The sequence below is a fragment of the Phaseolus vulgaris genome, chromosome 1 (assembly GCF_000499845.2).
Source record: "Phaseolus vulgaris cultivar G19833 chromosome 1, P. vulgaris v2.0, whole genome shotgun sequence".
Taxonomy (NCBI): Eukaryota; Viridiplantae; Streptophyta; class Magnoliopsida; order Fabales; family Fabaceae; genus Phaseolus; species Phaseolus vulgaris.
Window position 1 is genome coordinate 20,325,802 of NC_023759.2, and position 14,800 is coordinate 20,340,601.

Consider the following 14,800-nt stretch of genomic DNA (forward strand, 5'->3'; position numbering starts at 1 on the left):
CACCACAAAACTTGAGGAAAAAGGAAAAGACAAGCAAGAAAAGGTATAAGCAAGAAAGCTAAACCAAAATGAGAAAAGAGATGTTGACATGGAAGGTGTGACTTGTTTTTGTACATTAGCACCCCTTATTTCATCTCTACACCTTCCTTTAATGTTCTCCTAAAAACTACACAAAAGTCATTACAAAAAGAGACATCCAATGATGCTCATCTCCCAAAGCCTTGACCTTACTCCTAGTAATTCTTTGAGGCATGGAGGATATTGAGCTCATGGGTTGGGCTTGGGCCTCAAGTGCCTCCTCTACTTGATCTTCATCAACGCCTTTGGGCGGGGAATCATGGCGGGACCGTTTAGCGACTCACTGATCAGGAATCCAACAAGAACGTTTGGGGAGATACGACGTTGAGCTGTTGCTCACATCGGTGTAGAAGAAGCAGTATATGTGAAGCACGATAACACACACCCAAGGCAAGCCAAGCCCAAATAAGGTAGCCGAGCCCGACCTCTGAGGGTCCACGAAACGGCGACCGAGAAAAGGTCAGACGTAAGACGAGCACCATATTCAACTAGGAAGAACCAGCCCAGGACGAAGGAAAGGGAAGACCTGGCATTTCAACCAAGGTTTCAGATGACTTACAAGGAGTTGTTGAATATGCCAGGGGTGGTGGATACATTGAAATTCCCCCCAAAATTTGACAGGAACTTGGGGCCACGAAAGGAGCCCTAGTGCGAGTTCCACAAGGGATTTGGGCATGACGTGGAGCATTGTATAACTCTGGGCTATCAGTTAACAGTCTTGGTAAAGGATGAATTCTTGAAGGAATATCTGGAAGGAAACAAGTAGGGGTCAAAGGAAGAGATTGCTTCAGGGGACCAAGGGCATGGGGTACTAGTCCATGGAGAGCTAAACACCATATCGGGAGGGGGATGCTCTGCCTCCAAGCGTAAGAAATACACGAGAGAAGTAATGATAGTAGAGGCGAAGCGGTCTGACCAACCGGCAGAGCCCGACCTCTGCTTTACGAGTCTTGACCTGGGAGACGTGGTCCCACATGAAGATGATCCAATGGTGATATCCATTGTCACCGTGGGAAGAAGAGTACAAGTCGAGCTTGGATGCTTTCCTTAGGCCTAGGTTGCCTTAAAATGTGAGTTGCGTTCTTTTTTACTACGACCTCCTCTGCTTCGATGTGAGCGACAACTCGTTCTCGTACCTCGGAAAATGTCTCCGTTGGATTTCTGATTAAGGAGTCGCTGAATGGTCCTGTCGTGATCCCTTGCTCAAAAGCGGTGATCATCATATCTTCATCATGTGTTTGAAGTCTTATCGTAAGCGCATTGAACCTATTCAGGTAATCCTTCAACGACTCTCCCTCCCTTTGCCTCACGTCGAAAAGGTCATATATCCTCGGAGGTTTGACCTTGTTGGCGGAGAATTGCTCTCTAAACATCGTGGGAAATTAAGAGAAAGAGGTGATATGCCCATCAGGGATCCCACTGAACCATTGTAGGGTTGTACTTGTAAAAGTGTCCATGAACATTTTACATTGGATGACATTCGTTCCTTCGGAGATAATCATCTTAGCGTTGAATGTCGTAAGCTGATTTTCAGGGTCCTCTATCCCCGTCAAAAAGGCAATTTTCGGTGTGATGTAATGAGTTGGCATATGCTCATCCATGATCTCTGTCAAGAATGGTTTGGGACTATTCCTCGTTGGCAAGCTTAGAGGTCGTTCCCTGGTGGAACGTTGAACATGTTGGTGCAAGGTCTTGCATATTTCTTCAATGGTTTTGCACAACTCTTCATTGGCTTGCGCATGCCCTTCCATTGCTATCCGAGATGCCTCAATTTCTGCCATCAGGCGATTCTGCAAAAGCGCTTGCTCAACTCGGGCTTTCGCTCGAAGTCTCTCCTATTAAGATATCGGGCTTCCGCTCGTAACCTTTCCTTCTCAGCCTTGGCTTCTTTTTGGATCCGCTCTTGGATCCATTCTTACTTTCGTCTGTGCTCCTTGTTGGCCTCCTGGAGGGCCCTCATGGCATCCATGAGTTGTTGTAAAATGGGGGCGTCACTTCCTTCAGATCTCTACGGGCCTTGCCTTGTGTTTCTCATCATGTTAGAAGGCTCAATCATGAATGCGGATGGGATAGTCTTTTATCGGGCCCCACGGTGGGCGCCAAATGTTCTTGTCGGTTGACCTTGGGTTGACTGGATGGGCAAGCTCTGCTTCTAGTTTGTCTCTTCTTGGTGCACTGGAATAACGCTCCATCGAGACAGATGTGGCTCTACCTGTTGATCACACTCCGACAATCAAGTCAATGAGAGCATACAAAATAATAATCAGTTTCAATCTCTATCACTCAGAAACAACATACCTTTATTGGGAGTCTCAAGCCCCTTTTATAGTTATCCCTTTAACATCTTTTGCCCACGGGAATATAATCTTAACTTAAAGCATATATAACAGAAATATATTTTTCCTACGGACACCTTCTCTCATGGTGCTAACAACAGAAGAAAATCTCATGCACCTTTATTTTACAGGTGCTCGCTACTTAATTAACAACTTTACTCATTTATTTAACTAATGACTTTATACTTATATTCTAACATAATATATATATATATATTTTGACTAACAACTTTATATATTTTAACAAATATATTCAACTCAATATTTTTCCTACTTTAATTATTCATCACCGTACTTACCATTAAAATTGGGTCGAACTCATGACCCGTCTTTTGGACCCAAAGTCGAGTCGACCATACCCAAATGCTTGGTCCAAGATCCCGATCACTCCTGTCCAGGAGAAACCTTATATACTAAACTTTTAGAGATTTGTTTAAGTATTTACTCATTTTATATGTATTCTTATATTCTAGTGTATAAGCCTAATTAGAATGAACTATATATTAAATATTAAAGCAGATCTCCTATCAATAGTAAAATCTTTCTTTTGAATAAAAACTCCCTAATGATATATCTTTTCCTTTATTATCTTTCAGTGATGGTAGTATTCTTCAACTATCTTTTATTATAATAAATAATTTTTTATAGTCTTTTAAGATTTCAAGAGTTTCGATAGGTAAAGGTTTAGCAAATATATTGAACGGACTAGCAATAATAAAATCAATCTCCTTTAGTAATATTGATATTCTTATTAAAATCTATTTTTTAACTAAAAATTAATTTAATAACATATATTAGTCTTCAATTATTCAAAATACTAATAATAGAAAACGATCATATATTTAAATTGAACAACATCATTTTGGTGATAAAGTTCTTCATTTAAACATTTAATGTAATTGCATATCTATAATTTAAATTCAATAATTATAGTTAAGCCACACTAACTTTCTATTGGCGATGTGATTATTCGTATAAGATTATTGTAATAGGGAAATTGACATGCAAAAGAAGAGAACAAAATCAACTACCACTTCTAAAAATCATACACCAATTCTAATAAAAAAATAATTAATTTTTATGTTAATTAAATTAAATATTATTTTAAAAAAATATTAATAACTAATTAGATATCAATTTAAAACTTATTTATCAATAATAAAATTATTTTAAATATTAATAATTTTGTAGTTTTTAAGATAATATCTAATTTAGTCAATATAATAATTTTTTATTTTTAAAATTAATTTTTATTTAATATTTTTATAGTGAAAATACATAGATAAAATAAATTAGAAATGGAAACAAAGGATACAATGTAGAAGATGGAATAAAAGAAGAAGAAAAAGTGGTAAGTATAAAACTAGGAACTTGTTTTAATGAGTATGCTTGTGCCATGCACACTCTTGACTCAACCCTAACACAATATTAAAATAGAAAACAAAACGAAGAAGAGAAAAAATGATCCTATTCATAGACCCAGAAGTATAAAATAAAACATTGGGTATCCAGTCAAAGTGTCAAAGCCACACGCATAATAATCGTAGTTCCCACCTCAATCCACGACGATGACAACGCCCACCAACATTAAAATATACATTTTCTCAAGAGAACAACTTACTATTTTCCCAAAAGATTCTTCCAAGTTTCATAGACCAATGCCAACACAAAAACATTAATCACCTTATATTTCCCATTCAACAATTCTACGTCAATTTTTCATTTATTAAATAAATAAAATATTAAATATGCTTTACAATAACATTTTCTTTTATTTAAATATATTTGGTTTGAATTAGAGGCGGAGTGAAGAAGGAAACAAGAGAGAGAAAGATAGAACAAGGTGGATTATTTTGATTAAAGTAAAAAGTATGAGACGAGTAGAAAATTTGTAATTATTTTAATTGAGTAATAAATTTAATTTTTTATATATTTAGAAAACAATTGTTCTTAAAACGATTTAATATAAAAAAACTCAAATATGTATTAGAGTTTAAATAAAAATAAAAAATCATTATCAAATCTTAATAAACAAAAAGTTATATTTTAAAATAATAAATATTACTACAAATATAAATAAGTTAATAGTATAATAAATCATGTTATAAATAATTTTTTATATTATTAATTATATTGAAAGCATACTTAATTATGCATGGTATTTCCTTATGAATCATTCCTATAAAGTATGAAATGTTTAGTGAAAGATAATTCTTTATTTTTATGCTTTTAATTTTGTTATTCGCATTTTCATTTTTTTTAATCCGTTTAAACAAAATTTCTGGAATCCGTTGGAAGAGAATATTTTCATAAAGGAGAAGAAAATATTATTAAATTATTCTTATGAATTTAGCCATCAATCATTTTATCTTGTGGGTTTGGCAATGACACGTGTCGTCGTCTTATCTGAAGAAAATGATGTCACTAGCCGCCGCCAATGCACGCAATAATCCAAGAGAAAGGACAAAAGTGGGAGTGTTTGCAATTGCATAATATCTCAATGTGATTGGGCCATTATCAAGTGACAAAGTTTCTCTTGGTAGATGATGTTGTGGCTAGCCATCACCAATTCCTCATTGCTTCTCTCACTTTACATGGTCCCCACTTACAATCTTTTTTGAACTCATCTCTTCTTCTCATTCACACCCCCTTGCCCCTCTCAACCTAATCTCTTTCCACATGGCGACAAAATCCCACAACCATAAAATGCCCTCTCTTCTCCCCACCCCAAAAATTTCAATCCTCTCTTTCCCTCTTCTATGCATTTTTCAACTACCCATTAGCCACTTGTGTTATTCTTCTGTCTTCATTCACACCACAACATTTAGCCTCCCCCATAATGGGAAGCCCTCAATCCAATTTGCCACCCGGTTTTAGGTTCCACCCAACAGATCAAGAGCTCATTCTTCACTACCTTAGCAAAAAGGTTGCATCCATACCCTTGCCCGTTTCCATCATTGCCGAGGTTGATATCTACAAGTTAGATCCATGGGACTTGCCAGGTTTCTCTCTCTTCCACTTCCTTTATTTTTTGTTACCAAACATACATAATGAATAATGCATGATCATTGTTGTGAGTGTCCATGTCGGAGATGTGAATCACTCAGGTCCACTTATTAGTGTTTGATGTGGTTTTCTAACAGCAAAAGCAACGTTTGGGGAGAAAGAATGGTATTTTTTCAGTCCTAGAGACCGAAAGTACCCAAATGGGGCAAGGCCAAACAGGGCAGCTGCTTCAGGATATTGGAAGGCCACTGGCACAGATAAGACCATAGTGACATCATTGCAAGGTGGAGCAGCCCAAGAGAACGTTGGTGTGAAGAAGGCTTTGGTGTTCTACGAAGGAAGACCCCCAAAGGGTGTCAAGACCAATTGGATCATGCATGAATATCGCCTTGTAGACAACAACAAACCCATTAAGCTCAAAGACTCCTCCATGAGAGTAAGCGCTTCATGACCCCACTTATTACCCAAAAATGTTTTCAATTATAGTTTTTTCCGTTACATTTTTATGTTCATTCTTAAATATTGTAGAATGTAAAAACAGTTATTAGATTATGTCAGACTATATGATTGTAATCAATTTTCACTTGGCACTTAACTATGTTGTTTAATTTACTATTCAAACTTGAGAATGTGCCATGCATGTAGTGATTGATTGGATCATGTAAAAATTTCTTTGATTCGAGATTTTTAAAACCTTGTTAACCATACCACATGTTGTTTGCTTATGGCTGATATGCATTAATAATTATTGCAGTTGGATGATTGGGTGTTGTGTCGGATTTACAAGAAGTCCAAACATGCTCTAACTTCAGCGGAGGCAACAATAGGGGTTGGTGAGGTAGATCAAGCAGAGGAACACCTATTCAAAGAGACCCTTTTACCAATCTTAAATTTTCCAACACCACCTCCTCAGACCACATTGATGTCTCAAAAATCTGTGTCCTTTTCCAACCTGTTGGATGCCATGGACTACTCTGTACTAAGCAGTTTCTTATCAGAGAATCATTCCAACCCTGCAGGGATTGGATCAAGTGCAGGCTTCAACAGTGAGAATTTGGAACAACAATCCTCTCCAATCAACAACCCCACCAATAGCTACACGTTTCAGAAGAACACCCAATTGAACCCTTCACTCTCCAACATGGAAAGCATGAGGCCAAAGCGCCAAGTTTCAAACATTGATGATGAAACTCTGTACCCATCAAAGAAATACCTGAGTTCCTCTTGCAACTTTCCTACATACGAGAATCCACAATGGAACTACCTCGTCAAACAGTCTTTACTGAATCAGCGGTTACTGCTTGGTCCTCAGCTTCAATTTCAAGGATAATCTAAACATACCAATAAGTTATTAAGTCGGACAAAAAAACAAAAATGGAAATAGAAAAATTAAAGTAAAATATTCAAAAGCTGAGCCCACCAATTTCATCACTAGATAAGGGTTAGTAATTTAGTTCTTAGACATTATTATAGCGTTTTTTTTCCTTCAATTAATTTGTGCTGGAGAATGAAAAATAGAAGGTATCTTGTTAGGGAGAACAATTTGGTATAGAATCAAAAGAAATATTCCATCATTCTAGGTGTCAAGAAACTGTAGAAACAAAATATCCAAGTTTCTATGACAAATCAAAACAATTTGTGTGCAGAATGTTAATTTGTACGTGTTTGGATTTGGAGGTTAGCTTTATAATATACTTTGTAGATAAGGTATTGATTGTAGTTGATTGTGTTGATATTTTTCATTCTTTTCCCAGAAAGGATAGCTAGCTACGAATTCTCTTTTGTGCTTGGAATGCCATTATTTGCCATTTCAGCGTGTTCAACAGTGCAACTTTATCATCTGTTACTATTCACATGCATTATTGAAGTCACTTTGAACCTCAACCTAAGAACTAAGAAACGCGTCAATAAGTTAATTAATTAAAAACATGAATTACATCAATTGGGTGAGAAATGAAAACGTGTCGTCTTTATTTTCTACCCAAATTTTTTCCCACACCTTTCGTTGCTTCCATGTTTTTTCTAAATATCTAGTTGGAAGAATGGGTCCAAATTTTAGATGTCAAGTCCAACTTTTTTGGCTCCTTTTCAAATAAACTCCCACCCAAGTCCAACTTCCCCATACCACATAATAATTAAGCGTGCTATGACACAATATGGTTAAAAATTTGTATTTGCTTTTAATAAAAATATGTATAAACTCATTGACTTTAGGTATTACAAGAATTAACATTTGCTTTCTTAGAGCATCGCATATTCTTACCTTATAGATTTTGAAAATACGTTGGAAATTGTTTGGACGAGTTTTTTTATTATAAATATTTCTTGAACAAATAAAAAATAGAAGAACCTTTCCAATAAACTAAAATTAGTTTTTACATAAATTATATCATATAATATCTCTAAATCTTTACTTTTAACATATAAATAGTTTTTTGTAATTTTTAATAATATATTTTGAAATAAGAAAATTGAAAGAGGTATAATAAGTAATTCGCTTAAAAATGCATTAAAAATAGAAAAAAAATTAATGTTCTTTGATTTGGATTAAATAAAACTTGAGGAACAATTATAAGAGAACAGGAAAGTGTAATATACTAAATAAGCAATTGTGCTTGTTATAAACTCGTGCAATGTGTGTATATAGAAAATAATGGATAGTTAATTAACTATTATTCCCTTCATTTTTAAGCCTCGCATTTTTAGAGATTTTATTGTTTTATTTAATGCCATTTTCAAATTTTAAACAACAACAATAATTTTGTTTTACTATTTATACTCTTACGCAATGTAGAAACTAAAAAACTAAAATAAATTTTTTTATAATTTTTTTTTAAAAATAAAAAAGTATTTCATCTTTTGATATATAAAACTTTAAATAACATTTAAAAAGGAAGGGAAATTAACTTACACAACATCATGCATTAATTGGATGTAACTTAACCTCTACCCAAAGAAGAATATACAAAATTTTGAATTTGTCTTTTGTCATATATTTAAGTTTGCATGAGGAATGATCTTTATCTACTATTTCAAATTACTTCCCACGTGTTCATGATTAATTTTCATGATTGTAACCAATAACCACAAAGAAACATAAAGTGGTACCAATAGAATGCAATATTAATGTGTTCACCATACTCCACTTATTTTAATTATTTCATCTCTTCAATCACCTTTTTGTCACTACATGCAAAATTCTATGCGCATGAATCAAATAACCTCCTTAGTCTAAGTTTTGTTTTTCATTATTTATTGCTCGAAGATATTACACTAGGATGATTACAAGTAAGCACCAAAAATTGTCATTAAAAACACCGAAAAAACACCGAAAAATGGAAAACCAAAAATAGAGACTTTCTCATGGTCAACGATTGTAGCGAGATGAACGTGTGCATGAGTAGGATACGAATTACGTAAATTCATAATTAAATTCAACCTCACTTGACCTAATCAAATTCAACATTTTATATTTCCAATTGATTTATCTGTTAAACTTAGATTTTTCGAGCCCATGCAATTCTCTATGTGAAGTATCAGCTTTTTTACATTATTAGTTCACCTTCTTTATTTAATTGATCTTTTGTTTTACAATTTATGTATATTTAATATTTTTTATCTTTTTTTTACAAATTATGAAGAAAGTAAATATTATTTAATGACCAAAACAGGTAAAAAAAACAACCAAATTTACGACTGCGTTATTTGTTGTAAAAACAATTTTTTAATATATTATTTTAATTATGATGTAGCAAATAAATATTTTACCGAAATATTTATCTGTTAATTTTATCTCTCTACTAAGGTATTTCTTTGAGCAATGTACTTCCAAGAGGAAAGAATTTTAGATATTCAAAGTGAAAAATCACCCAACCACTAAAATGTCTAAAATTTTAAAATACACAAAATGGTATGAAAATAATTCAATGGATTACTTTGTCGTTTATGGCGAAAAATCTACCCCACCCTCGATGTGAACAGGAACTCAGTCTAACCTAAATTTTTCAAAATTATCTTTTATTATAAGTTATCAAATTCAGTAACCTATTTGGTAGCCTAAATACCAACCTTATTTCGGGATCTACATCTTACAAAGAAGTCAAGAATTATTATTATTATTATTCCTATTATTGAGGCTGATGATTCGTCGGTGAATATTTGATTAAGACTGAATCTAGATTAATATTAAAATTCTAAAAGAATTATAACTTTAAACCAATTAAATTTATACAATAAATGAATAAAAATCATAGAATTGAGAAAATAAGAGAAAAATCATGAACGATTTTTTTTTTTATTATAGAGATTCAATTGTCAGCCTAAAGGAAATCCAACTATAAATAAAGAATAGAAACTCATAAAAAACAACATACTAAATGTTTTAATTAAGTGTCATAAGGAAACGGATTATGAGTTTAATATAGAAAAAAAAACTCTTCTAACAAGCCATGGTTGTGATCAAGAGCTTGAATTTTGAATTTTGATATTGATGTAAATTATTCTTATAATGAACGTCATTTTAATTTCGTTGGGTATATAAAAGGTGGTTGGATATCTGTTATCTTAAAAAAGTCTTAATAATAATTAGGTACGAAGATAATCCAATCATATGTGATAGGTTTTTAGACTACAATTAGATAATATTAACAAATTTTTTATATTCAATAAAGCTACTTTATGTGAAGCGAAAGGTGAAAATCTATGAGTTCTAATGATCTATGTTCAAGAAAAAAAATCATTTTGATTAGGCAAAAATTCATGTTATATATATCCCCCAATCACGCTCCAAGACATTAAATTTCTTAATGATTCTTACAATTTTTTTTATCAGTAAAAAATTAATTAAATAAAAATAAATGGGACAGGAAATGTCCAACCCTTATAAAAAATCTAAAATATTACAACTAAAAACACCCTTGAAAGATTAAGGCTTATGAGAATCTAATTATACTGCATAATTATGCAGCAATTTAAAGCTAGCCTCCCTAAAAAACAAGCCTAAAAAACAGTGATAAAAGTTTCCACCCCTCGGCTACATGAGGACCAACAAGAATTGAAGTGCTTCGGAAGAGGCTGCAAAATACCATCCAAAAACAACAAAGAATGCTTGGAGGATAACCAACCAACACCACACTTTGCAAGCACTATAAAGCAGAAAAGATTGGCTCTCTTGGCACTGTAAGCGGCTACAACTTCGATAGCCCTTTAGACATTATAATCAACAAATTATGCATAACCATACCACCAGTGATGCTATACTAAGCACCCTTCCAAGTTAAATCTGCATAAAATTGAACCCCAACATGACAGAACCAACAACGTACAAGTACCAAGCTCCTGATATAAGGTCCTATTTGACATAAAGATCACACCTCTGGACCCTCTATAAGGCTGCAGCTAGAGAAATAATCCAAACATAGCAGCAACAACCAATTACAAACCACCTAGCAATTAGCACCTAGCAAAAAGAACAGGATCAGGTGGTAATTCCCACTCCGTTTCATATGCTGCATAAGTGCTTTTACCACTAAGATATAACCACATTTCCACCGAAGTCCTTGATATAACATGGCATTTAGCAGCCACACACCCTCACAGCCTCCATCATAAACATCTTTCCACTTCATTCTTAGATAACAGACTCCAAATGTGAAGGTTTGGTTCAACACCTTTTATCTTGACCGTATTGCCATTGACTCCACCACAAGCCCACATCTTGTGCCTTTCTAGTCCACAACACAGCTATAACAGTGCAACTTTCCCTCATATACACCCTGCCTCCTCTCATATGCTAACTCAAAACAAATCCTTCTGCTGGATCTAATATGTCAGCATCATACTGCCCCACAACGCAAAACTGCTCTGGCTTCCCTTACACCTTTGCTATTAACTATACTTGACACAACTAACTCTTTAGACATTGTATTGGATTTAGGTGCCATTCCGCTAATGAGTAGTTAAAGGAGCGTTGTCTATGTTTCATCCACAACCACACTTTGATTTGAGCAAAATGAAAAATTTCTTCCTCATAGACTACCCCTTGCTAGAACACTATTAGATTCCATTGTTCTCATATACACCTTACCACCGCCACCCACATACCTTTCCAAACCAAATTCTGTTTGTGGTTGATATGGCATAAGCTGAATTGTTCAAAGTGACTTTGCATATTCCTGTGTTGGACAAACGAGATTCCCACCCATCTAAGACATCGGTCCCATACTCGTTGGGCCACTATACATGCCACAAAGAGATGTTGCGCTAACTCATTAACACTGTAGCACATCACACATAATGGTGAGGTAACCATTACCCCTGTACTCAATAAACATGTTTTTGTTGGTAGTCTATCTAATAAGGCCCTCCACGCTGTTGTCAGCACATTAGGGAAAGCTTTGACCTGCCACAGTTGCTTAAACACCCAATTTGGGTTACCTCTGATGCGTTTATAGAGACACTCATATGATGACTTCACCGAGAGCATACCTGAACTGTCACCATCCCATGTCTGAGAATCCTTGGTTACCCTGCACAGGCGGACTCTGTCAACTAATCTTAGCATGTCACCTTCTTGTTCGGATTCCCACTGGAACCTAGCCCTTCTCCACTGCAACCTCCAATTCCATTCATCTTCCTCCCAAACTCCTACCTCAATCACCTTCCTTCCCTGATCCAAGGAGAGAGAGAAGACCCTAGGATATTTTACTCTAAGGGATTACTTCCCAACCAAGCATCCTCCCAGAACCTCTTTTTGTCACTTTTTCCCACCTTCCATCCAATTGCATCGTGAAACCAACTTACTTCTTCACCCTCTCCATAACTCATACATAAATCTTTCCACCACCAAGAATGGAGCTTCACACTCTTGCGGTTGCGTTCTATGTCCATACCATACTTAGAAAACAAGATTTCCTTCCACATCCCCTTTTCTTCTCCCATAAGCCTCCACTTCCATTTAGCTAGTAGGGCCCCATTGAAATTCCTGACGTTTTTTATCCCCAACCCACCCTCTCCCGTAGGCTTACACACATTCTCCCAACTCACCCACGGTATCGACCTTTTCTTCCTCCCCCAACCCCATAAGAATCTTCTTTGGATACTGACCATTTTATCACATACCACTTGAAGAGCCTTGAAGAATGATAAATAGAAAAGTGGTAGAGATGTGAAGATCAACTTAATTAAGCATATTCTTCCAGCCAGCAACATAAATCTCCCCTTCCAAACATTAAGCTTTGTGCTTAGTCTTTCGATGATAGGTTCTCAAAACAGTTTCTTTCTAGGGTTACCACCAACTTCAAGTCCCAGATACTTAAAGGGTACCCTCATTAGGGTACAATTTAAAGTTTTCGCGCACACATCCAACACCTCTCTTCCAACATTAACTCCTACAAGCTTCGATTTATGGAAATTAATCTTCAACCCGAAGCTAGTTCATAGCACCTGAGGATGGCCTTTATAGTGAATACATTATAATAGGAGTCTTCACATAGGAACAATGTATCATCCGCAAATTGTAGGACACTAGCCTCAACCTCCTTCCTACCCACCTTGATGCCCACTAGCAGGTTGGCTTTGATCGTTTGCCTTACTAGACCAGACAGACCTTTAGCAACCACAATAAACAGAAAAGGGGCCAGGGGGTCACCTTGTCTCAACCCTCTTGTGACATTGAACTCCGATGTGGGACTACCATTAACCAAGACTGAGACAGTTGCCGACTCCAGACAACCTTTAATCCACGTGATCCATCTCCTGTGAAACCCAAGCCTCTGTAGCATATTTAAGAGGAAAACCCAACTGACTGAATCATACGCTTTCTCATAGTCTACTTTCAAGCACATGCCCCTTCTTCCGCCCCTCTTTAACTCCTCAACTACCTCATTGGCCACTACAACACTATCAAGTAACCCTCTATCCTTAAAAAAAGCTGATTGGCACTCATCAATGACCGCAGGTAACACTTTCTTCATACGACAGAATAATACTTTTGATATGATTTAGCTTTTTGTCTGGCCAAAGATTCAATTTTCTTATTAACCACTCTCACTTGACCGATAAGATCCATTCTCTCCAGTCTGTCATGGTCCTTCAGATTATCTACATCATTTATAGTGTCTAGAGCTTTTATTTCCTTCAAAATTATTTTCTTCTCAGTTTCCACATGCCCAAACACATCTATATTCCATACTTTGAGATCAACCTTAAGACATTTCAGCTTGTCTTTAAACTTTGTTATGCTGTCACCGTGGGCAACATACGAAGTCCACTTAGCTCTCACCATCTCCTTGAACCCTGGCTCCAACATCCATGCGTCAATTGTCTTGAACGACTAGGGTCCCCAATCTTTTATCAAACACTTGATGACAATGGTACGATGATCCGACACCTCTCTTGGTAATATGTATTGCTTGGCCATTGGCCATTTCCGTAGCCATTCATCAGACACCAGCACTCTATCAAGTCTGCTTTTTGCTGTACCATTTGCCTTGTACCAGGTATACTTCTTTCCCACTAACGGTAACTCCTCCAGGCTATTGCACTCGATAAAATTGTTAAAGCCAATTATTTCATTCTTTTGGCTACCCCTTTCGCCTACACCTAAACATCTGCTTATGCCACATTACAAGCAAGCTCCTAGCACCTCTTAGACCTTCATTATGGATCTAACCTACATCATTATTCCCCCATATTGAGAAACACCTAGCATCCGAAAATTCAACAGATTTGGTTTCTTGTAGACACGCCACCTCCACATACTCATTGGCTATAATGTTCCTCAAGTATCTAGCCTTAGTCCACCCCCCTCCCCGCCAGACCTCTTATATTTAGGTTCACAATAATCATAAAAAACTCCCCTAATTTCTCAACTCAAACTTCTTCATAACCTCAAGGTCTCTGGCTTCCATTCTCTCTAATTCCATAATGACTTCAGTTTCAACCCTTTGACAAGAAACCTCGAGCTGTTTTCCTACCTCCCATACTGCACTTGGATCCTTGACTTCTTCATCTTTACAACATCTACTATTACATTTAGCTATATCCCCATCAGATAAAGAATAAGAGTTTTTACTGACCCTTGATTATGTACAGCTCCCAGCGTAGATACTTTCTGCTCCTACTCGGGTCTTCCTTTGCGGCAGCGTTCTGGATTCGCCAAGTTCCCAGAGTCCCTTCCGACGCCAATGTCGCAAATTTTTACAGCAGTAATTCCCCCATCTGTTTCTTCACGACCACTCTCCACTTGTACGTTATACACCCTGCCACTGCACCCTTCACTATTGGATTATGAATGGCATTTATCTCCCTTCTCACTATCACTACCGCTTTGCCTGATCGTACCCTATCCCCTCACTTTGTAATTATATTTTACGTCGACC

At 36.0% G+C, this 14,800-nt stretch overlaps 1 protein-coding gene across 1 annotated transcript; it reads left to right on the top strand.

Moving 5' to 3' along the window:
- The first annotated feature begins 4,937 nt into the window (after positions 1-4,937).
- On the top strand, positions 4,938-7,139 carry LOC137813752 (NAC transcription factor 47-like). Its single transcript, XM_068616167.1, has 3 exons — positions 4,938-5,416; positions 5,558-5,856; positions 6,175-7,139. Exons 1-3 carry the CDS (start codon positions 5,254-5,256, stop codon positions 6,748-6,750), a joined length of 1,038 nt encoding a protein of 345 aa, XP_068472268.1. The 5' UTR covers positions 4,938-5,253; the 3' UTR covers positions 6,751-7,139.
- Positions 7,140-14,800: the final 7,661 nt, after the last annotated feature.